The sequence below is a fragment of the Trichosurus vulpecula genome, chromosome 2, assembly GCF_011100635.1.
Source record: "Trichosurus vulpecula isolate mTriVul1 chromosome 2, mTriVul1.pri, whole genome shotgun sequence".
NCBI classification, from domain to species: domain Eukaryota; kingdom Metazoa; phylum Chordata; class Mammalia; order Diprotodontia; family Phalangeridae; genus Trichosurus; species Trichosurus vulpecula.
This window is the reverse complement of record NC_050574.1, coordinates 62,386,823-62,410,194: the sequence shown is the minus strand read 5'-3', so window position 1 is coordinate 62,410,194 and position 23,372 is coordinate 62,386,823. Positions and strand designations below refer to the sequence as shown.

The following is a 23,372-nucleotide window of genomic DNA, read 5'->3' as shown; positions in this document are numbered from 1 at the left end:
TTTATTTTAGACTCTTCCTTCTTTCACCTCCCACACAGGGTTCACAGCTGACGCCTCCTTGACTGCCTCATTCCCCTCCACTCCTCTTGCTGCCATCCAAGCTACAGTCCCCATGACCTGCCAGCTGCGATGGTGTCATGATTTCCTAACTGGATGCTTCTGGAGCATCCTGCACATACTGCCTAAGGCACAGGTTTGATCATGTTACTTCCCTACCTCAAAGCTTTCTGTGGGTTTCCCTGGGCTCAATGAATAAAATACAAATTCTTTAACAAAGCCTGGCATATAAGGCCTTCTAGAACTTAGTTCAAACCTATCCCTCCAGCCTTATTCAAATAATTAACAATTTATTAAAAGCCTATTATGTGCCAGGCATTGTGCTAGATCGTGAGGACACAAAAACAAAAATGGAACCTTCCCTTCCCCCAAGGGGCTTAGATTCTATAGGGGAGACACCAAATACTTTATATAAAATATATGCAAAGTAATTTGAAGGTCAAGTTGAGGGGGAAAGGTGCTAGCAAGCTGGAAGATCAGGAAAAACTTCATGTAGAAGTTGCCATCTGAGCTAAATCTTGAAGGAAATCAGGGATTTTAAGAGGCAGAGATGAGGAGAGCATTCCAAGCCTGGTCACTGCCAGAGATGGGAGATGAAGCATCACATATAAGAACAATATCCTTATTATTCAGCTCCCTATACTCAATGTCCCAGACCAATCAGACTATTTATTGTTTCCTGATTTTATTCTGATTGTCATTCCTTTGGCCTTGCCCACACTACTTTTTGTGGCTAAAATGACCTCTCCCAAGAGAGTGACTTTTGTAAGCTCAGCCCACAGAGTCAGAGCTAGAAAGGATCTCAGAAGCCCCCTAAGTGCGCCCCACTCCTCCCTGAGAATCCCATCTTCATGGTCACCAGACTTGACTTAGAAGACCCTTGGTGAGGGTCCCCCTTCTGGGTAACCCTACTTGTGGGTCTTTATGTCAAATCAGAATCTACCTCCTCTTTGCCCCTCCTCCCTAGGTACTTCCTGTTCTGCACTCTTAATTACAATGAGGAAAATATTATGTAATAACCAACATTTCTCTGTGATCTATCCTTTTCCTCTTTTTGATAAACCCTGAAGGTCTGACAGTTTCTGAAAGGCATGAATGAGCAAAGCTATCACTCCCTGTCCAATAGATCTTCTCATTAACCAGCTTGACCAAGGCCTTCCCTAGTGGATGTATCATGTCCTTACTTTTCCTAATCAAAGTTAGGGGTCACCTGGTCTATGTGGGGGTACCAAACCAGAAAGAACCTAATTGAGATAGCTTATGTTTTTCCAGGCAGGATTTAGTCTTATTGTGTCCCCACCCCCACCCCAGTATGAAGAGAGAGGACCTGAGAACTATTAACCCACCTCCTCATTAAAATGTCTACCAATCAGGATTGCCTTGCCTTTGCCAGGAGAGGTCCAAATCAGGCCAATCAGAAGGAAGATACACCTGGGGTTAAAAAGCCTTTCCAGGCTTCACTCTGGATCTTTGGCACAAATAGAGGCTAGCCACTGGCCTTTTTATTATCAGGCTGCATGCTCCGGATACTAAATAATATCTTGCTCAAAGAATTGCCTCCTTTTACCTATTTGTTAAATTTCATTTAATTCCTTCTCCATGATACTTTTCTTCAGATATCTGACTTGATGATAATTATCACCCCTCCCCCCCCCAAAGTCTTCTGCCTTCCAGGCCAAATATCATTTGTTCCTCCAACTAACTGTGATACAGTGTGGTCTCTGTATCTGTCATCCTGACTGCCCACCCTTCGTTGGTCAGTTTATCCACGCCCCTCCTGAAAGGTGGCACCGAGGACACAATAATGAAGATGCTGCCTAACTGGGAAGCCATACAAGTAACCACCTCCATTATTGTAGACACCAGGCCTTCCTTAATGAAGCCTGAGCTCCCCTGAACCTCTCTGGTTGCTATATCACATCCACTCCAAGTTAGCCTGCAGTTCACCAAAACCCCATTTTCACACTGCTCAGGCATCCCACCCATCCCCTCCCTCCTCCAGGAAGGCCTCGATGATTTCCTTGGTTGTCTCCCCACCCTGGAGCCTTCTAACATACACTTAAAATACTTGTCTATCTCTTTGTAAGCTCCTTGATGTCAAAGCAAGTTATTTCTGTATCTCTTCCAGTGCCCTGAACACAACAGGGCCTTAAATAAATGTTCGTGGAATTGAACTGAAGGTCTGGCCTATATAGCATTTCCCCTGAGCCATGAATTACTTATTCCATCTCCCAAACTCCCAGGCACCCTAAGAAGCCAAAATGATTCCTTCCCACCTGGAGCTGCAACTCAAAAGAACGTTCTCTTGCAATGTAGGAGGTCCTTTCCTAATCCAGGGAGATCCCTGTGACATGGCCAAACTTATCTAAAATGAAGTGGCGATTTTTACCTTTAAAAAGGCAGTAGGTCTATGAGTGACCATGTCTGTCTGCTCCATGCTGAACAAGAGAATTTTGCACAAAGTAGTCTGAATCTGAACAGCTAATGGCACGGTTCCATTATCCTGCAGCAACGTGCCCAGCCTGTGCTGAGGGCTGAGCAGTGGAGATGCCATCATAGGCCCCGGGGGTGCTGTGACAGAGAATGAGGCACCTCCTCCTTCAGCTGGGCTCCTGAAACAGACAGAGCAAGAGCAGAGGGAAAACATCAGGTTTGCCCCTCATACAGAAGGGAACACGATGGGTGCATCTCTCGCAACAGTTTTATCACTTTCAAGGCACAGGCCAGAAGGCTTGCTGGACAGTGCCTGCCCCATCAGGGAGGAATAGAATTTAAAAAGCCCCGAAATTCTGCTTTGAATACAACACACATGCAGCTTTAAAAAAAAAATCCACTTGCCCAGTCCTCAAAATTCTTTTAATAATTACCTGGACAAGAAAATCCAGTCATCACCTAAACACATTTTTGAGGCTCTGCACACATATATCCCATAGATTTAAAAAACTGCTACAGATCAATCATATGTACATACCACACAAATACACACACTTGCACCCACACATGGCAAAAACATTGTCCTGACATCAAGTTATTTGTCCTATGACTGTGAAATGACAAATTGGAGGCACTTTTCAGGGGGTAAAATGTTTTAGATACCCAAGTGGTAGACTCTGGGGTCTTCTAGCTGCTTTCCTTTCAATTCAAGGGAAAAGCAAGCTGCCTGAGTCTGAGAGAGAGGGTCAAGCAGGGAGGCTTAGAGGAAATCAGATCTTCAGAGAACTTCAATCATCTACCAGAAATTGCTTTTCATTTCTTGTCTGGAGGTACCTTACAGAAGCACTCAGGAAGCCGAAGAAGGAATGCTAGGGGCAGGGCAGTCAAGATGCCCCTGGTCCCTGGTACAATCTTTGGAGTTAAAAAAGTAAAAAGGAAACAAAAAACCAAACCAACATGCCAATACTGTGGTTGATGCCCCATGTGCAGAGTGCAGTATTTTCTGGGTTGCTGTTAACGACAGAATCCCTTGTAATTAAAAGGGAGTGTTATGCTGACTATAGGAGCCCAAAGTCACAGCACTCTGGAAGTATTCATGCTGGGGTCTGCTCCTGACCCCAAATGATTCGAGTTGAAAGCAATTTTCCATCAGCAAACTGATGATGGGGTCCAGTAAATCTAGCCTGTTCAGTTGCTTGGACTGAGAGGGGCCTACTTAAGACCATTCTCCTCGCTGTCCAGGAGGAGGTTCTTACCAGTGGCTCTTTGGGGGTAAAAAAATCCATCCCCTAGATCAATTACTATAAAGTGGCAAGTGACAAGACTTTCCCAGCTCCCACCAATTCCTCTCTATCCTATCCAATTTATTCCCTATTAAAAATAAGATCCCAGAATATCAAGAGATACAAGTTTAATTAAAAAGCTATTACCTTTATTTAACTGCAGAACTCCACTATCTTAACCTTTGGCTTCAGTTTGTTTCCACCACCACACTGCCTCCCAAATGTGTAATTGGTCCCAGGAGGTGGGGGTGCTGCCCGAGGCATGGGGGCAGCTCTGCACAAACCATTTTCACACCAAGCATACACCCTTGGTGGGCACGCTGCAGCAGCTTTCTCACCATGATGAAGGTCAGTACACATTAACCTATTTTAAATCCTTCAGATCCAGCTGGGGGACCCCCATAGCTAATTAGAATTTCCATCTTCATCAGGAATCTTCATTTGCAGCACCAAAATGGGAACAGATCAGTGCATCCTGGGATGGAAAACACTTCCTAACCATGGGGGAGGTGATGGGGACTGAAACATTAATCCAGCCCAAATGGCAAAAAGTCGCATTTAATTTACAATGTACTCGAGGTTACAGGTAAAAAGCTACACAGAAAGTGTGGGAAAAAAGTCTATTTCACAAATGTACAAACCTCTGTCCAAAGCTCACATCAATGTTCCTACCTTTGCCTCCTGTGTGTGTAGGTCAAGACCAGCCTTAGAGCGCTGAGCTACCAAGGACTCACATTCACTGGAAGGAGAAAAGCTACTGAATCTAGCCACAAAGTCATCCTCCTCGAGATGGTCAGTCACTTGCCAAATAAAATCATTTAATGTTCAATTTAAACTACCCTCAAATGGCTGGAGCCTTTTTAAAAAAATTATGGTCATAACACATTTTGAGAGGAGAAATAAAGCCTTCAGAAAATAGTACCATAGAATCAAATGAGAAACATTTGCAAATGGAGTGCTGATGTTTTATAAGAAAACACAGGTAAAGTTAAAACCACGCTGTAACCCCAAACTACAGACCTGTATCTAACCATTCTCATCCCAACGGCAAGGACAGAAGGGAAAAGCCCTAACTATAGGACCTCAACTCATTGACTTGGGGAAAAGCTTTAAGTTTAAGCCTAGATAAGGTTCCCATAAAGAACTCTAGAACCCTCTTCTCACCAGTCTATAATCCATGAGACCCCTACTGTCACAGGGAAAATTCATTAAAATCAAAACTATCTGGGAATTTCAAGTACAGCAAATACAAATCAGGTCACATGACCTACATCATCAGTAACACTAGCAGCTTTTCCGCTGTATGGCCATCCAACTCATCTTGAATTTTTGGAGACAAGGGCCAGGTGTTCATTACAAATGATATATATATATATATATGTATATAACTTCATATATATATATACACACACACACGTATATAACTTCAAATTAAAAAATGATCCTAAAAGGGAGGTCGAAGGGCCTGGAGAAAAGGTGGCTGGGCAGTTTAGCTCAAAGGATGCATGAAATAAATTTCTATACATAGAAAGCATTCTGAAAACGGATCTTTAACGGGATATTTCAACCCCAGCCCCAACCCCAGTCTTAAAATTACATGGTTAGGACACCAAGAGACATTCTGAAAGACGATACTGCACACATGGAAAGTTTTTTTTTCCTCAGTTCATTAGCTCCCCAAACCTCCCTTCCACCCAATTCCCACCCCACCCCAGGACCAAAAATATCAAATCAATAAGGAGGGTGTGGGCTTCTTGCCAGGCCAAGCCTCCTTTGCATATTTCTTCTTCTTCGGCTCGTTTACAGCTTCAGGATTGTAGACCGCAGGGTTTGGTGCAGGGTTCATATTCACTGCTGATGGCACAACAGGGGTCAAGTCTACCTCAGGAGCGAGGTTTGGGTAGGGCATGGGCAGGCCACCAATAAGCGCAGTCCCATGGATGCCATGTGACTGAGAGCCCGCCTCACTGTGGGTAGGGGGCAGACCCCCATACAATCCTCCGCTGAATGGAAAGTTCTGCATGCGCCTGCTCACTGACTCCTCCAAACTGAGTGAGCCAGGGCCCTCGACACGTTTCTTCTGGGATTTCAAAGAAAGAAAGAAAAAAAAAAAGGAGAAAAGTGAAGCAAAATAATGGATAAATCCCTTTGCTTAAATGAAATTCTATGATAACCCTGAAGATAAAGGCACAAGACAATTCCCCAGCTTCCTTCTTCCACCTGTACTGTTGTCTTAGACTCACAGACTCAGAAAGACCTTAAAGGTCATTCAGTCTAACCACCCAAATGAGAGAGAGGGAAGAGGCCAAGAAATAAAAGGCAACCTTGAACCCTCCTGGAGAGAAAATGTAAAACAGGCCCACTGCTGAAATGCCTTTTTTGTACCGACATCCACAACAGACAACACACCAAGCTGGATGCTTAGATGATGCCTCACAAGCATCACGTAGCCCAGCCAGATATAAACCAAGGAATTATTAGGAGATTGACACATAGAACCCCAAGAACCCACAGTAGTAATTAACTATGCACTCAAACCCCACTTACATGAGGAAATGGTGTTTAAAAACACGACCACACCCCACAGCTGATGGCACACATCAACAACTGCTAGCACATACCTTAACTGGGACCACTGCAGTCTGTACCATGTTTCTGAATCTGCCAACAGAAGGATCCACGTCCTCTGCAATGGGGAATGAGAACAATGATGCTTAAGTGGGAAGAATGCAGATAAACCTCCCGTAAAGTTCTTCCTGTGGCACTAACCATCCCTCTGTAACATTATGTTTTTGTACAACTAATTTGTGATATTAGAGGCATATGTCCACAAGAACAAGCCTACTCAAAGCCTACCCCAGCATCTGGCACCCAAGTCAATGTAAAGACTGGAGAACAGTGCTTAGCATTCTGACTTGAACTCCTCAACTAATAATCCAGAGGCCACACTTTGCTAAGGGACCTGAAATCACTAAGGGCTCAATTAACTATGTTGTGCAGCAGACAGGGGTAACTAGCTCCAGCTCTGTAGCTTCTGAACACGTTACTAAGTCACAAATCGTGCTCCTGGCCTCTCATACTCGGCAGGGGACAGATCAGCTAAAATGATTAAGAATACTAACAGTATGAAAAAATGGTCCATAAAATGAATTTCTAAAACCAAAATCCTATTTTAAAACAAGCCTGCATTGAACCCTTTCGTGATATAGAGAATCCCTCTGTTACGTAAATAGAGCACTAGACTTGTTGGGATCCCAGTTCTGCTACTTGTTAGCTACCAACTTAGTCATAAAATAACATTTATAGAGTACTTTATATATCCTCTATCTTATCTGACCCTCTCAAAAGCACTCTGCAGCAGGGAGGAGTTATCATTCCCACTTTACAGATAAGAAAACTGAAGCTCAGAGACAAAGACCCTCAGGTTAACAAGTAGCAGAGGCAGGATTTGAACCCAGGTCTCTAACTCCAATCCCAGCTTTCTCTCCACCAAAGACAACTTTTGTTGGGTTCTCTGAAAGGACAAGCTTCTCTTAGGTAACCAGCAAGCATACACGCTCACCTGGATTGATGATCTCATCATCTTCACTGAACGTTACCCTAGAGTTCTTCCGTTTCCGCTTTGGTCTCTGGATGTCCAAATTCCCTTCCTCAATGGTGAGAGTGGAAATCCGTTTGTTATGGGCTGTGTTGAACTCTGTCAAGTTCTAAGGATGGGTTCACAGAGGAGACAGGGAGTCAGTGCACCTACAGATAAAGGTTTCAGGGCAGGGCAACAAGATAAGAGTATCAGGACTAGGAGAGCCTTTGAAAATTCATCTTGTCCTTTCTAGATAGATGGGGATCTATGCTGTTGTTAAAAGTCTCAATTTCCTTTGACCATATGTTCACATACCTAATGATCCTTATTTATCAGGATTTGGGAACTCCTCTGTGACTAGTGGAACAGAGATCAAAAAAACGAAGCAAGAAAACAGGGGCAATGATTACTTGGGCTGAATTATTTGCCTGAAGAAAGGTGATTAAGTTTAGTCTTTTATGTGTATCATGATGACAGGCCAAGGGAGGCAGCTGGGCACAATGAGACTAGGGGAGCCCCAAAGAACTTGGTTTGAAGCAAAAAGGAAAAACTGCAAAGAACAAGGAGCTCACTTCCCTGTGACCACTTCACTTTTGACATTAAGACTTTGCTTTCTTTGTCTGCTCCCCATTCTACTCCTACCTACAAATCCATCTTATCTCAATAACTGATTTTGTCTTCAGCACAGTTACTTGCTCTATCTTCTGCCGGACTTACTCCAATCTGCAATGCAGCCCTGGATGCTCCGGTTTCTGGAGACCAGTCCTTGGAGCCTGCTTGGCTGCACAGTGTTTCCCTAGCATTTCATTAAGAGTTGGAGAGGAGGATGGTATTCATGGGGAAAAGGCAGGAGGGCAAACAGGAGACAGTAACAGCAAAGGAGTGCCTGGCTGCGGAATTATCAAGCCCAGACCCCTTGTTCTACAGACTCAGAGTGCCAAAGGGACTTGCCCAAAATCATGGTGCCAAAGCTGGCTCCAAGTTCTTTCCACCACACCAATTTCTCATTTTGGCAACACTAGAATTATATATTGTCTCTCATTTGCCATGTCTACACATATATACACATGTCTACACAAGTATACATGTGTCTAAAATAATCACTTATACATGCACCTATGGCACACAGGCACTGTCTAAAATCACAAGTACATATGCATATAATCACCATATCCTACAGAGCAAACGAGAGGAAAGAGTTTAATTTTAATCTTGTGAGTCTGTGCCGGGGAAATGAAAAACTGGGAGTCAGGAGAACTGGCTTGACTTCGGCTCAGATCTACGCCACTATGGCTCTGGGGAATTATCTCTGTCTGTGAATGTGTACAAATATATGTATACATACACACATGACTCCACCTGCACCATCACCCCATGTACGTCAGACTCAGAGCTTTAAAAACAGTATGAAATTTATTGTAGAAAAAGAAAAAAAACCTTTGAATTCAAAAACATATAAATCAGTTTTCCAAAGCTATCCTACCAATTCATTTCAGGGGTCACTGTGGGCTCATTCAGCAGTTTAAAAAAAATTAAGATAGGGCATCATGGAGGATATGGACGACTGGAAAAGCAGCAGGCCAGTCATGGACTAAAAATGAAGCCCAAATGAAGGGAGAGTCCAGAGAACCACATCAGCACCCATGAGAGGAAGGGCTCCAGTGCTGGGGCAGATGCTCCATAGGGATTCCTGGAGCGAGACTAAAAACACACAAGACAGGAAGTCCTACGGGGACTACAGTTACTGTGGCATAAGGAGCGCCCACAAAAATAAGATCACAGATCCAGCCAAGTATTAGAGGAATACAAGAGTTAAATTAAAAATGTAAAACCGACTGAATTACAAGTTTTATGAGCAACATGACTTTTCATTTGTTAGCTCTAATCAAATCAGTCCTGAAGATGAGAAATTATAAATTTGGGTTTTAAAAAGCAAAGGATTAAACATTTGTGTATATATCAGGGTGATAATTATGTGACTGTCTAAAGCAGAAAGTTGACCTGCTTCTACTTTAAAAAGTAACCCAAGGTGGTGAGCAGTAAAGTGCCACAGCATAGAGTGCTGAACCTGAACTCAGAAGATCTAGGTTCCAATCCCTCCTCAGACACTCAGGAGTTCTATGACCACGGGCAAATCACTGAACCACTTGTAGCCTCAGTTTCCCCAACTGTAAAATGTGAAAAGTAATACCTATAGTACCTACCTCACAGGGTTGCTGTGAGGTCCATACAAAAAAAGCATGTAAACGTTCTTTGCAAACTTTAAAGTGTTCTATAAAATGTCAGTTCATATTAAGGTGCATCAGCAGCAGACCCACGGGAAGCAGCTTCCAGGAAAGGCAGACTGTACCGCTCTAGAAATGGCTTCCTCCTGTGGGCAGCAAGGCCCAGAAAACCAGAGTAAGTCCTGTGTTAACATCCTGAGAGTTTCTAAACTTCGTGGTCTACACAAAGGAACAGCTTAATAAATAGACTAAAGCTTCTATTCTCTCTTTAAGCAGTCAGCTAGAGAAGAGGGAAAAGCACCTGTCACTCACAGTCTACAATGTGGTCTATGAGCCCATGAAGGTGACAAAGCAAGGGAGATGAGATGTCATGAGGCAGATGAGCTTAGCCCCCCTCACCAAATAATCTCCCCATTTCCGGGTGTGATGAAGTAAGCCTGCATCACAATGCCCACCCAGCAACGATGCTGATGTACATCATGGGACTCTGAGGCTCTGTTTGCTGCTGATTCTTTTGTTCTCCCAAGCAGAGAACTATAAATTACAAGAATGGAGGATGTCTCTGCATCATTTACATTCCACACACTAGTCCAAAATATCAAAACAATACCACAGAATTACATCAAGCTCAGTCTCCTCTTCAGGGAGGCCCAGTAGGCCCTTGAGTTCATCATCCTCTCCGCCCATTTTCTCATCTCCTTTCACCGCTGATGGCAATGTCTGAGGCTTCTCACGAAGAGTGTATGCCCGGGTAGATGCACCAAATGAGACTGTGGAGTCAATGGGGATCTGCTGTGGCTTGTGAGGTTCCAGTCGAATGTGACCCAAGAACGTGCCGTGTGCTGGGAAAGATCGCAAAGGTAGGAGTGAGAAATGAGACGCTCTATGGCATCCCTGAGTTTGGAGTGGGAGAAGATTCTCCGTGACTTTCCAGTCCCAAATTGCAGTGCCCTCCCAGCTCACTAACACCCTGCAGTTTATCCTAATAAGAGTTTGACAGTTACAGAATACTTTCACATACATTCTCTCATTTGAGCCCCACAACAGGCTGTGAGGTGGGCAATATAAGTATTCTTATTCTCACGTTACAGATAACAAAACTGAGGTAGAGAAAGATTAAGTAACTAGCCCAAGGTCACAAAGCCAGGAACTATCAGAGCTGGTATTTCAAGGCCCTAGGTCTCCTGTTCCCTAACCATCACATCAAGCAACCAGCTCAAGAGACAATTTGCCTGTAAGCAATGACTCTGTACGTAGGGTTTCTTGCAACTTGATGGTTGCAATCAGGTTTTTCTGGTCAGAAAATTCATGCTTCTCTAGACTGACACTCATACAATTCCCAGCATGGACACCCCCTTCTTTTGCCTTTTAAAAACCCTTGCTTCCTTTCCTGAACTTGGAATGTTTCCAGCTCATTTCCTACAAAGATTAACATTCAACTGCCCCAGCATTCTGAATGCTACTCTGCTGCCAGGCTGCCCTGGTCCAGTCTGAGGTCAAGCAGAAATGTCGTAGCTCTTACTAACTACCATAATGTGTACCAATGCAATGGTTACAAACTGGCCAGCCAAAGCCTGTAAACTGAGTTTCCCTAAAACAGAGTAAGACCTGGCTAAAAGAATGAGTGTTCCAAGACCACCCTGACTCTCTCCCAAGATTTTTCCACTTGGGCTCCACCAAAATGAGGATCAGAGACTGACATACATATGAGTGAACAGAAGACTGTGGGAGATGAGGCTCTCATAAGGCAATGCCAGTGTCATCACATGTCACTCACGGTGAAGCAAGGGGCTGAGTAGCCATGAAGCAAGATCTCAAGCAATGGACACATGCTGAAAATGAAAAACCTGAAACTTCAGATTCATTGAAGTGACTCAAGCTATATATAAATTATTTGTGGTCAAGTTTTTAATCCAATTTTGGTTCCCAATAGTCATTCAGCAAACGTTAACACTGCCTTTTTTGCTATTAGTTATCATGTGCTCTGGGCACAAATGAAAATTGTCAATGATTCACTGGGGCAGCTAGGTGGCTCAATGGATATAACGCATGGAGTCAGGAAGACTTGACTTCAGATCTGGCCTCAAGCACTTGTAGCTAGCTGTGTGACCCTGGGTAGTCGCTTAACCTCTGTTTGCCTCGGTTTCTCCAATTGTAAAATGGAGATTATAATAGTACTTACTACCCCTGCAAGGGTTGTTTTGAGGATGAAATAACAATTGCAAGGTGCTCAGCACATAGGCCCTATATAAATGTCAGCTATTATTGGTCCAAGTAGGCCAACATTCCTAAAATGAGATCTCTTCAAAAGGATAATATGAATGGGGAGAAATGTGTGTGTGTGTATGAGAAATGTGTACATAGATAGTATGCAAATACACATGAAGGTGAGGAGCAAGGGCAGGGGCGGGGGGTTGGGTGAGGTTTATGTCGAAAACTAATACCACGATTGATTATACTTATTACACAAGCCAGATTCTGGGACAAGAGTGTAGCACTTATTCAGATTAATTTTTTTTAATTTTAATTTTTTTAATTTTAATATCAATCAGGAAGATGAATTTTCTGCAATAAAAAAATCTGAATTACCTTCTAAAGTCAAATAATCCTACATTACCCTCCAAAACTGTTCCCTTTCTCCACTAGTATAGCTAATACTGGCATGCTTTGCACAATACTGTGACCTGGCCACTGTTATTTTACAATATTGCATTACTGTGCTACAACCAGATCCCGCTGCTTTGTCTTTTGGCTGATTACCTCAAGACAGCAGTGACAAGTTGAATTAGAGCTCAAGTCCTCCCGGGCATTAAATCTTCTGAATTTTAGAATACTACTTCCACAGAACTAACTGCTCTCCATTATGCTGGTTTGTATAATGCTGTAATTTCACAGGAACAGTCATTGATGTTGGGTAGGATAGGCCTATGACTAAGGACTCTGCCCAAGTGAGGATCTATAACTTACTAGTTTCCCTATAAATTCTTAGGTTCCAGAAGACAGCCTCTCCCAATCCCCCCAACTCCTGATCTTGGGGAGGCTGCCTCTCCCTCTGTTCTCCTACTGCCTTCTCTGAAGGAGAGGGAGGGGAGTCTTTCCCATATGCCTTCTCCCCATCTATAACCCAGTCCCCATAATCAGTTATTTCAGGGGAAGAAGATGGCTACAATGGCTGGAAAAGAGAAGGCAAGAGTTAAGTTATATCTGCCAAACTCTTAACGAAATGAAATGAATTCATTCAGCACATAGGCTGAATGAAAACTCTTAATTTCCCATTTAATCATCGCAAAGCATTATTTAAAAACTGACCAGTCCAAAGTAATTTTACATGAAGCAAAGTTACTTACTACTGTTGAGATCTATTAGGAAAACTCTCTTCAGGTGCTTGTGGTAGACCAAGGCAGCATGGACTCGAGAGCAAGACTGGTGATCAATGGTAAAATCACATAGGTCAGGGTTTCTCCCAAACAGGTAATACTTCTTTTCATCAATGATCAGTTTCTAAGGTTGAGCACCAAATAAAGAGCATTACTTAATCTTGCACTGACAGCTTTCCAATCATTAAAGATGTTTCGTTAAACAGCCTTTTGCAGACTGATAATTTTTCACCAAAGACAAAAATATTTTTCGAGACTATGAGGATGAAGACTTCAGAAACTTTTGGTAACATGGATTCATTACATTTTATAACATTTCTCCTAAAATAGAGATCACATGTCAAAGTCAGGAATAACGTTCAATTTTTTCCCCCACTCACAGAAGGGACCCAGAGGACATCTAATCCAACCCACCATGTGAGGAGGAATCTCATCTATAACAATATCCCAGATAAATGATAGTCCAGCTTTTGCTTGAAGACTTCCAGCAACTAGAAATTAATTTGCTTCCACTTCCCATTCCACTTTTGAACAGTTAATCACTACAAAGTTTTCTCCTACACTGAATGGAAACTTGTATCTCTAGAACTTCTAAACTCACTGAGCCTACTTCTAAATTTTGAAGTCAAACAAAAAAAGTCATCCCTATTCCACATGATGGTCCTTCAAATGTCTTAAAAGAGGAATCATGGCTCTCCTATGTAGGTCTCCTATTTTCCACAGCTTCTTCAACCAATCCTTCAATAATGCCATCATCTCCAGGCTTCTCCCTTCTGGTGGCCTTTTTCTGGATACATGCAATTCTATTATGTGTCCTCCCAAGCAGCTAATGCTTTCCCTCTCCAAACCACTGTCTTTATTTTGTATACACTGATCTAAATACATGTTGTCTCTCCCTGTTAGAACGTCAAATCCTTAAGCCTGGGGACAACTTAGTTTTGTCTTTTTATCAGCAGGCCCTGGTACACAGCAGCTGCTCTTTGAATAAATGCTTGATGCTGAATTGTGTCTCTATGATGTGGGCACGGGCAAGACCCTCAGCTCCTTCATCCTCCTTTTAAGTTAATTCCTTTTCTACCCTCTCTCTCTACACCACGACCACAAAACAATGCTATCTAAAAATTAAAACTTTTCATATTGCCTAATTTCCAGGTGAAACTGAACAGGAAATGTACAAGGCAGGACTAAAGCAATGAGACTGACCTGAACACATTAATTCTGATTTGCCTATCTGAACCAGTGCTACTCATCACAATAGTCACCCTGGGAAGCCACACGCTTCTTCCACACTATGCCACTTGCTCAGAACATTCAGGGAACAAATCCTATTTATGAATCCCAGAACAGGCTCAGTCCTAAAGGCTTTGACTTTGACCAAAAACCACTAGCCTCCAGCATGACGGCACATCTCATTCACTGGATAAAGGTCTGCATGACTTTTGACAATATTCACCTCCAAAGGACAAATATTTGCCAACCCTGAGGATGCGCAAAAGAACACACCAGAGGTTCTGAAGACAGCTGCCAAAAGTAAAGGCAGCTCCACAGAAAAGGAAAGGAGGCAGCATGAGGCCTCTCCCAAGGTACTCTGGACGACAAACCTCACACACTTGCAGGACAGGGCTGGATTTTATTTTTCAAACCGAGTTCCTTTTAAACTTGACTTCACTGAGGCCATAACATTTTCATTAATTTATTTACATCAAAATAGAAGTGTTTTCAATAAGCTATATCAGTAGCAGACATCAGGCCTAGTGCAGTGGGGCAGGAGCATCAAACTCAAAAAGAAACAGGACTGCTAAAATGCACAAAAGGATCCCTGCAGGAGCACAGCGACTTAGAAAATCACTTATTAACATTATCTATGTTTTATTGTATTTTATTTCATTAAATATTTCCCAAGTACATTTTAATTGGTTCCTGCATGTCTGATACCTCTGTCATGGGCCATGATATTTTTATTATTCAAACTCATTGACCATAACCTAATTTACTTTGGGCTCAGCTTAAATTAGTTCATATTAACTTGAATAGGTGGCTCTACTCTCAGCAGATAAAACACTCAATAGTTGGTGCTCATGGTGTGGCTGCCAGTTTGAACTTGTAGCCTGCAGGGCTGGCAGACCCCGGGTCTGAGTCACTCAGTTACTGAGCTCTATGTAGCACATGCCTTCCTTCCTGATACCTTTCTCCTCTCCTGGCTTATGCATCGTGCATCTAAAACAGTCATGCTCTCATTTTACAGTTGAGAAAAAGGAGTCTCAGAGAGCTACAATGATTTGCCCAAGGTCATACAGGTCATGAAGTAACCAGGCACGGAACTGAGCCCGAGACCTCTGGCTCTAAACCCAGCTTGCCCTTCAAAGTCGGTGCCCCTCACTTCTGTTCTTTGCTCCTCTTCTCCTTGGTGACCTCGTCTACTCCCATGGCTTCAAACATCAGCATTGTGCAAATGACTCCCAAATTCCTATCTTCCATCTCACCCTTCCCCTGAGGCTCCTGGGCTGGAATTCCAACTTCAGGCTGGATCGTGTCATCTAGATGTACCAATGGAACCTTGGGAACTTTGAACTGGGACATGTCTAGGAATGAACTCATTCCCCCTTTAACCCACCCTGGGTAATACCACTACTCTCCCAATATCCCAGTGAGGTCAGTTTGAACTTTTCTTTCTCCCTTACCCTACACATCCTAGCAGTTGCCAAGCACCTTTGCCTTCAAGATACAGCTTGAACAAAGTAAATGAACATGCCACTTATTAAATGCCTTCTACGTACCAGGCGCTGGCACAGCACTCAGTGCTTTATAAATATTACCTCATATGATCCTCACAACTTAGAGGTAGGTGCTATTATTATCCTCATTGTACAGATGAGGAAACTGAGGCAGAGAGGTTTTGGGACTTGCCCAGGGTCACCCATCTAGTAAGAGTCTGAGCTGGGATTTGAACTCAGGTCTTCCTAACTCCGAGCAGGTGTTCTATCCATAATGCCATTTAATTGCCCTCAGTTTGAGCCCTTTCTCCTTGCCCCACTGCCTCTACAAATGCCCAGTTCCATTTTTCTCCTCCTTTTATGTAGGTTATAACAACAATCTTTTAACTACCCCTCCAACCTTCGTCCTATTCCTTCTCCATTCCAAGCTGCACACTGCTTCCCAAGTAATCTTCCCAAGTATTGTTATGGTCAAGCCACTCCTCACTCAGAAACCTTCAGGAATGCCCCAAGTGCTACTACATAAAATAGAAACTCCAGATGCTGGCACTCGAGGCTCCCTACATTCTGATTCCAAGCTTTCACCTCATTCTAGTCTTCTTTACCTATTCTTAATCCAGTCAAAGTGGTCTCTGTCTGTCTTCCACTCTCTCCTGCACTGCCTCTGTGCCCCATGCCTAACACAGCTTCTCTTTCCATCTCTGTTGCGATCCCACCCAATGTCCAGCGTGAAGCTCTTCCCAGAGCCCTCTAGTCCTCATGCCTCCGGTGAAAGTGACTTTCCTTCTCAGACTGCTCACAGCATTTTGTCTGAATCTCGTCTTTGTATCTATCTCCTTCTGCCATGTATCAGAGTTATCTGTATCCATGTGTCCCATCATCTTACTATCCTCCCCAACAAGAAGCAAAGTAAAATGCTTTAATAGAAGTCTGTTCTTTTGAGTTTGTTGCAATTCTGTGATAGGCCACAAATTGTAAAAAATATAACAAATAACAGCTATCCAGGCCGAATTTCTCACAGCATTCTCCACTCATGTTTTATAAATACAGATCGTGATTTATGACGGCAAGTAGTCTGACAGGAACTGCTCCACTGCTCTCACTGTCCCTGTTTCATATGTTACAACCACTTAGATTATGGGACCATCTCCATCTGAATTCAATTCAGGCAGGCTGATCTTCTGCTTTTCACTCCAGTCATTATTCCCAGGCTGGCTATCATTGGGACTGTACCTTTGAGTTATAACCCAGAGTGCTCACCTCAACATGCTGGGCTTAAAAGACTCATGGTTTACTTTAATATTGCACTTATAAAACCCAGCTATCACAAGAGACATCCCAACCTTCTGGAGCAGCTCAGGATACAGATAGCTTGGTTAGTATCAAGTGCTTGATAATTCCACAGAGATAAGACCTGACCTGGTCTGCTGCTAATAAAAATGACAAAAAGACACTCTCAATTGCCAGATACGTATCACCTAGTCATCTAAGACAGTATTTAAAGAGAAGAGATTTCATTCTAGGAACTAATAGTCAATCTTATAAATTATGCCTAATTGTCTTCTTCCCCCCATACTGATAATAGAAATGTTGATTGAATTCTAGTGAAGTCAAGAATTTATTAAAAGCCTAATGTGTGCCAGGCACTATGCTAAGAGAGTAAAAAAAAAAGGACAAAAAACCTGTCCCCACCTTCAGGGAGGTAACAGTCTAATGGGGGAGACAAAATGCAAACAACTATGTAGAAACATGACATAAACAGGATATACTGGAAGTAGTCTCAGAGGGAGGGCACCAAGAAGAAGGATGCCTGGGAAAGGCTTCTTGTAGATGGTGGGACTTTAGCTGAGACTTACAGGCAGCCAGAGAAGTCAGAGGTGAAGAGGAGGAGAGAGAGTGGCAGGCATGGGGGGGAGATGACCAGTGAAAACACTTGAAGTCAGGAGACAGAGTGTAGTCTGTGAGGGACACTCAGTCAATAAACATTTATTAAGCTCCTACTATGTGATAAGCACTGTGCTAAGCATCAGAGATAGAAAAAGACAGTCCTTGCCCTCAAGGAGCTCAGTCTAACAGGGAAGACAACATGCAAACAACTATGTACAAACAAGACACAGACAAGATCAACTGAAGAGAATCTCAGAAGGAAGGCACAATAATGAAGATGGGTTGGGAAAGGCTTCCTGTAGAAGGTGGGATTTTAGCTTGGATTTGAAGCCAGGGAAGCCAGGAAGGGAAGATGAGGAAGAAGAGAAGTCCAGACACAGGGGACAGTCAGGAGTGTATTACTTGAGGAATAGTAAGGAAGCCAGTATCACGGGATTGCAGAGTACATGGGGATGTATGCATGTGTTAGTGCATGCATGTGTGCAGTAAGCAGGGGGCTGCAGGTTGGGAAGGGCTTTGAATACCAAACAGAGGATGTTCTATTTAATCCTGGAGGTGTCTGGGTCAATGGAGATTATTAACTAAGGAGTGACATGGTTAGGCCTGGGTTTTAGGAAAATCTGCTGGATAGCTGAGGGGAGGATGGATTAGATAGGTAAGAGCTGGGAGAGCCTTGAGGTAAGAAGATCAACCAGAAGGCCATTGCAATAGTAACCAAATTTCTTCCCTAAGGATCTTTTAGCCAAGACTATTAGGATTTCTGGAATACTCTATTATAAAGTGCTTCATATTCATTTCAACCCAGTATTCCAGGTTAATCTTCCACTAAACTTCCCAGGTGTCTCTTATCAAGTCTCAGAGGTGCCCTGGGCTCTTGAAAGGTCATGCCACTGAAACGCAAGGTCTGGCAAATCATACCAAGCCTCAAAACCTTTGGGTACAGAACAATGATGGATTCATCTATCTGTCACTAGAACCCAGCCTAGCTAAGTCTGGAAAGTTCAGCAAGAGGAGGCTGGCTGCTATATAGGGAACGGGGCATAGAAATCTATCCTGCCCTACAAGAAAGTGAGGGGATGGGGGGAGAGTGGGGTGACAGAAGGGAGGGCTGACTGGGGAATGAGGCAATCAAAATATATGCGATCTTGGAATGGGAGGGAGGGTAGAAATGGAGAGAAAATTTGTAACTCAAAATCTTGTGGAAATCAGCATTGAAAACTCAAATATATATATAAAGAGGAGGCTGACTCCCAGGTGATGATTTGGGGGGTTTTGGGACACAGTGCTTTATGAATGGGTTGTCTACTAAAATGTGGAAGGGCTGTGATCTGCACTGGCACCCTGCTGAAACCACAGGTTCATAGATCTTCTGAAATAGTTCTTGAAATAATCTCAAAAAGGAGTTCTTAAAAGTTCTACTTTCAAAAGTAGAACCTATGATGAAACAACTAGAAGCGACTGGCCTGAGATTACACTGAACGTATGTGCAGAACAGAGCCAGCTCCTCATTTCAGTACATAATATCATACAGCGTATTCCAGCAGGGACCAGTGATACCAAACTCTGTCAGGAGGATCCTTTGTACAAGGAGCTGACAGCAGGCTGCTTGTCAAGCAGACAGTAGGACAGTACAGTGAATAATGTGTAACAAACAGAAATCATTATTCAATAATATTGCTTGGACTAAAAATCTTTAGTAAGTGCTGAAACTGAGTCACAGAGGTTCTTTGGTTATCTCTTTACACTACTTTAGCAACTCTGATCCTGTCTCTTGGTGACAAATATGTTGCAACCTAGAACAATTCTAACCCCTGAAAGCTCTTCTTAAAAGTTCCATCTGGATTCTGGCTAGGGACCCTCAGCCTCCAACTATAGGCTCCTTCGGACAAAGTCATTAGCCCCATTCCTCTTTTAAAAACATGGCTCCTTATCAGCTTTGTCCGATCCTCTGAGCAAAACTCGGGAGGCAATCCTTACAGATGCCTCTTTTTCATGCTCTGTACAACATGAGATTTATTCAGCTAATTAATTCCCTGTATATTCCACACGTCCCAGGTTGCTTCGCAGAAAGAGTGACAGAAACTTCTTACAGGCCCTTTGCCTATGCCCTTTCCTTAGAGTTCAAAGATCCATGACCTATTAAAAACTCGTCACTGGGAAGCTGGAGGAGCTAACATACAACTCAGTATCTGCAAGAGATACATGTGGTTCAATGTGTTATATCATTAAGTGCTTTTAATGGAAAAAATTGGGAATTGAAAATAACATTACTGGAAAACAAAGCACAGGAATGGGGGTGGGAAATGACTCATGTTTTTCCATGTTGGAAAAAACGCATGATGTGTATTTTCATACCTCAATTAACTTGTCTCCTTTGACTACATCCAGATGTAAACCAGGTGGGGGTTTACCTGCCCTAGGAAATAAAGAGAAAAACACCTTCAGGATGAGTACAATGAATGCTATTTACAGTTTCTGTTCCCATTGAGTGTTGTAGCTCTCCAACCAGCCTATAATTAGTTCACATTCAAGTAGAAATGCCATCTCCTTCGCTGCTATTACAGCTCCTTTCCACTTTCGATGCTGTACTTCTCCAATGATTCAACTGCTCCAAAACAGACTTCAGTTAAGCAATATTTAGAACAGCAGGAAAGAAACCTATATTTTAAAACCATATGTCTACCTTGCAGGGCAGGCCTATAAAGATAGAATGCTTCCGGCATGGTGCTAAGGGAATCTGGCCTTGATTCTAAGGTCTGCCAATTATAATCTAAAAAGGCAGAATAAGCTAAAGAGGTATCCGGGGCTGAAGGTATGAAATAACATGTGAGGAAAGCTCAAAGTTGGTCCTATCACAGGACAAGTAGAGACCAGTGACTCGGACCTTGAGTTCTGAGATGAAAACAAATGCTGCCCAGTTTGGAGTCACAGGTGACCTTGATTTCCTGCCTTGACATTCTCTGAGGACAAATACATAAAAGAGTACTGGAAGCATCTGCTGCCTGCTCCTGTCAGGTAGTATTTTCTCTATATCCACAATAGCTACAAGGGTCATCTCAACCTCGAATTTGCTGCCCATGAGGAAAGGGATTACCCTTCCACTCTTTCATTTCCTAGGAGAGTCTGGGGTCAAATAGGACCTTACCCCTAGGCACTGGGGGGCTAGACCCTGGTGAAAAAATGCAACCTTATCAATGCCTATCTAACCCATTAATATCTGCCTCAGAATCTCATGACCCGGACCACATCCTCCTTAACACACAATGAAAGAAGAGGTCCGTGCCCGCCATGTCCAGAAGATGGGACGGACAATACATGATCAACAAGTTCCACCCACTTTGGGCCACGGGCTGTGGATGGAGGGGGTGTGCTCTCCTCTAGAGGAGTCCCTGGATTTGGGGTCTGTGGATTCTAGTCAGCTACTTCAAACTGTGCAGCCTCTCTAGGTTTCGATCTTTCTCACTCGCTAAAGGCAGGGGCTGGACTCCAAGCTCTCTCTCTCAAGTTTCTCCAAATTCTGCAAGTCTGCGCTTTAAGATTCCTTCCAGTTTTGACATTTGCCATCCTCGGGAGTCAGCGGGCTCGCTGCCTTCCCCTGTCACAGGAGGGACTAGAGGGACCATCTTTAAGGTGCCGGCAGAGCACGGGCTTGGCTGCCATGGGAAGGCTTGGGGTGGGGGGGAGGGCGAAGGAGGGAGGATACAGAAAGGCTCAGACCCAGGTGCCCCTCGGAGATGAGAAGGGGCCAGACCCTTTCCAGGCTCCCCATTCACCCGGGCAACAGGAAAGGGGAGGATGTCTGCGTTTCTCTCTCCCTCCACTCCGTCAGTCCGTCTGTCCGCCTCTCTCTACATCCAGGGCTGGCCCCTCTCCGCCTGCCTCTGGCATCTCGGTCCCCAGAGACCTAAGTGGGGAGGCGGAGGAGGGGGAGGGAAGGGAGCCCCTCCCCCTCTCGAGTCCCTTCCCCCTCCCCCAGCGGCCTCAAGCCCGACCCCCGGGGCCCGGGGCCGGCCCGGTGAGGAGAGAGGAGGCGAGACGGAAGCAAGGATGGAGGATGGAGGCCGCCTCCTCTCCCCGTCTCTCGCCCGCCCACCGGCCCCAGGCCCTGAGGCCTGACCGCTGCGTCCCGGAGGCACTCCCGCCTCCCGGCCCGGCCCACCCCGGACCCTGGCGCTCACCAAGTCGGGCAGTCGAACAGCGGGAGACTAGAGCCTGAGTTCGCGGCTGCCGCCATCTTGCGTCTCCCCCTCCCATTTGGAGAACCCAAAGCATGCCGGGAAGTGGGAGGACTCAACTGGGGAGGGGAGGCGAGGAGAGAGATCCCAGCAGTCCATGCGCGTCCCTCCACCCCGCCTTCGTCCGAAACAGACTTTCCCATCTCGAAGACCTAATACCGAGAGCGCATGCGGCTGTTCTGTCCCTCTCCTCGCATCAGTCCGTGGGTTTGGCGGATTGAGCGCTGGCCCTGGCGTTTGGGCCAGTGGAGAACTTACGTTCTTAAAGCAGCAGTTTCTAGTTAAGACTAAATAGGTGGTCTCTGATGCCCTGTATTCTAAGGGCCCTCCCAGCTCTGACATCCTGGGTTCTAAGGGCCCTCCCAGCTCTGACATCCTGGGTTCTAAGGGCCCTCCCAGCTCTGACATCCTGGGTTCTAAGGGCCCTCCCAGCTCTGACATCCTGGCTTCTAAGGGCCCTCCCAGCTCTGCACCGGCTTCTAAGGGCCCTCCCCGCTCTGACATCCTGGCTTCTAAGGGCCCTCCCAGCTCTGACATCCTGGCTTCTAAAGGCCTTCCTAGCTTTGACCTCCTGGGTTCTAAAGCCCCTCCTGGCTCTGATATTTTTATACTCTAAGGCCACTCCCAGCCCTGATATTTTGCTATTCCAAGGGCCCTCCCAGCTCCAATAATTCCCTGTTCTAAGGATTTTCCCAGCTCTGATAGTCTATGTTCCTTGAGCCCTTCCAACTCCAGTGTTCTAAGGACCCTCCCAACTCTGACTTTCTGTGTTCCAAGGTCCTTCCTAGCCATGACATTCCATGTTTTAAGGTCCATCCAGCTTGATTCCATCTAGGGGTGCTAGGAACCCCAAAATGCCAGGGTGCATGGGGATCTGCCTTGAAAGAATTCAACCACTCAAGCCTTCTTTTAGTCAGAGTAGTGAGGTTTTATTATAACACTGGTTGGGCAGGTGAGATTCTAAGAATGCACAATTTAATAGGGGTAAGATTGGTACTTTTATAGAGAAAAAGACTATGAGAAAATCTGGGTGAGATCGAGGAGTGGCAAGTAAACTAATTAAGTAATCAAGGTGGGCTGGTGTGGGCCAGATGCCTCAGGCAAACACCAGGGACTGGGTTCCTGAAATTTGTGGGAATGTTCGGGGGGCTTTTCCTTTTAGGGGTTCAGATCCCATTACACACACACACACACACACACACACACACACACCCCCATCATTTTGACATTCTGCAACAGATAGAGTACTGAGTCTGGAGTCAGGAAGACCTAGGGTCAAATCTGGCCTGAGACAGTTACCAACTGTGTGACCCTGGGTAAGTCCCTTACCTTCAGTCTGCCTCAGTTTCCTCAACTGTAAAATGGGCATCATAACAGCACCTACCTTGTAGGGTTATAGTGAGGATCAAATGAGATAATATTTATAAAGTATTTAGCACAGTGCCTGGCACTTAATAAATAAATACTTGTTTCCCTCTTTCCTTCTAGTTCTAATATTCTGTGTTCTAAAGTCCTTCACAGCATTGACACTTTATGCTCTACGGCTGCTTCCAGATGACACTGTGTTAATGTACAGTTCCT

At 44.3% G+C, this 23,372-nt stretch overlaps 1 protein-coding gene and 1 non-coding gene across 2 annotated transcripts; both read right to left on the bottom strand.

Annotated features, from left to right (window-relative positions):
* Nucleotides 1-4,313: 4,313 nt before the first annotated feature.
* PPP1R8 (protein phosphatase 1 regulatory subunit 8) lies at nt 4,314-21,806 on the bottom strand. The gene is made up of 7 exons (XM_036747418.1): nt 21,735-21,806; nt 19,912-19,972; nt 12,926-13,079; nt 10,200-10,420; nt 7,336-7,480; nt 6,395-6,459; nt 4,314-5,853 (listed from the first exon to the last, which is right to left on the bottom strand). The coding sequence occupies exons 1-7, from the start codon at nt 21,788-21,790 to the stop codon at nt 5,500-5,502; spliced, it is 1,056 nt and encodes a 351-aa protein (XP_036603313.1). The 5' UTR covers nt 21,791-21,806; the 3' UTR covers nt 4,314-5,499.
* LOC118840578 lies at nt 16,895-17,061 on the bottom strand. Its single transcript, XR_005009754.1, has one exon.
* Nucleotides 21,807-23,372: the final 1,566 nt, after the last annotated feature.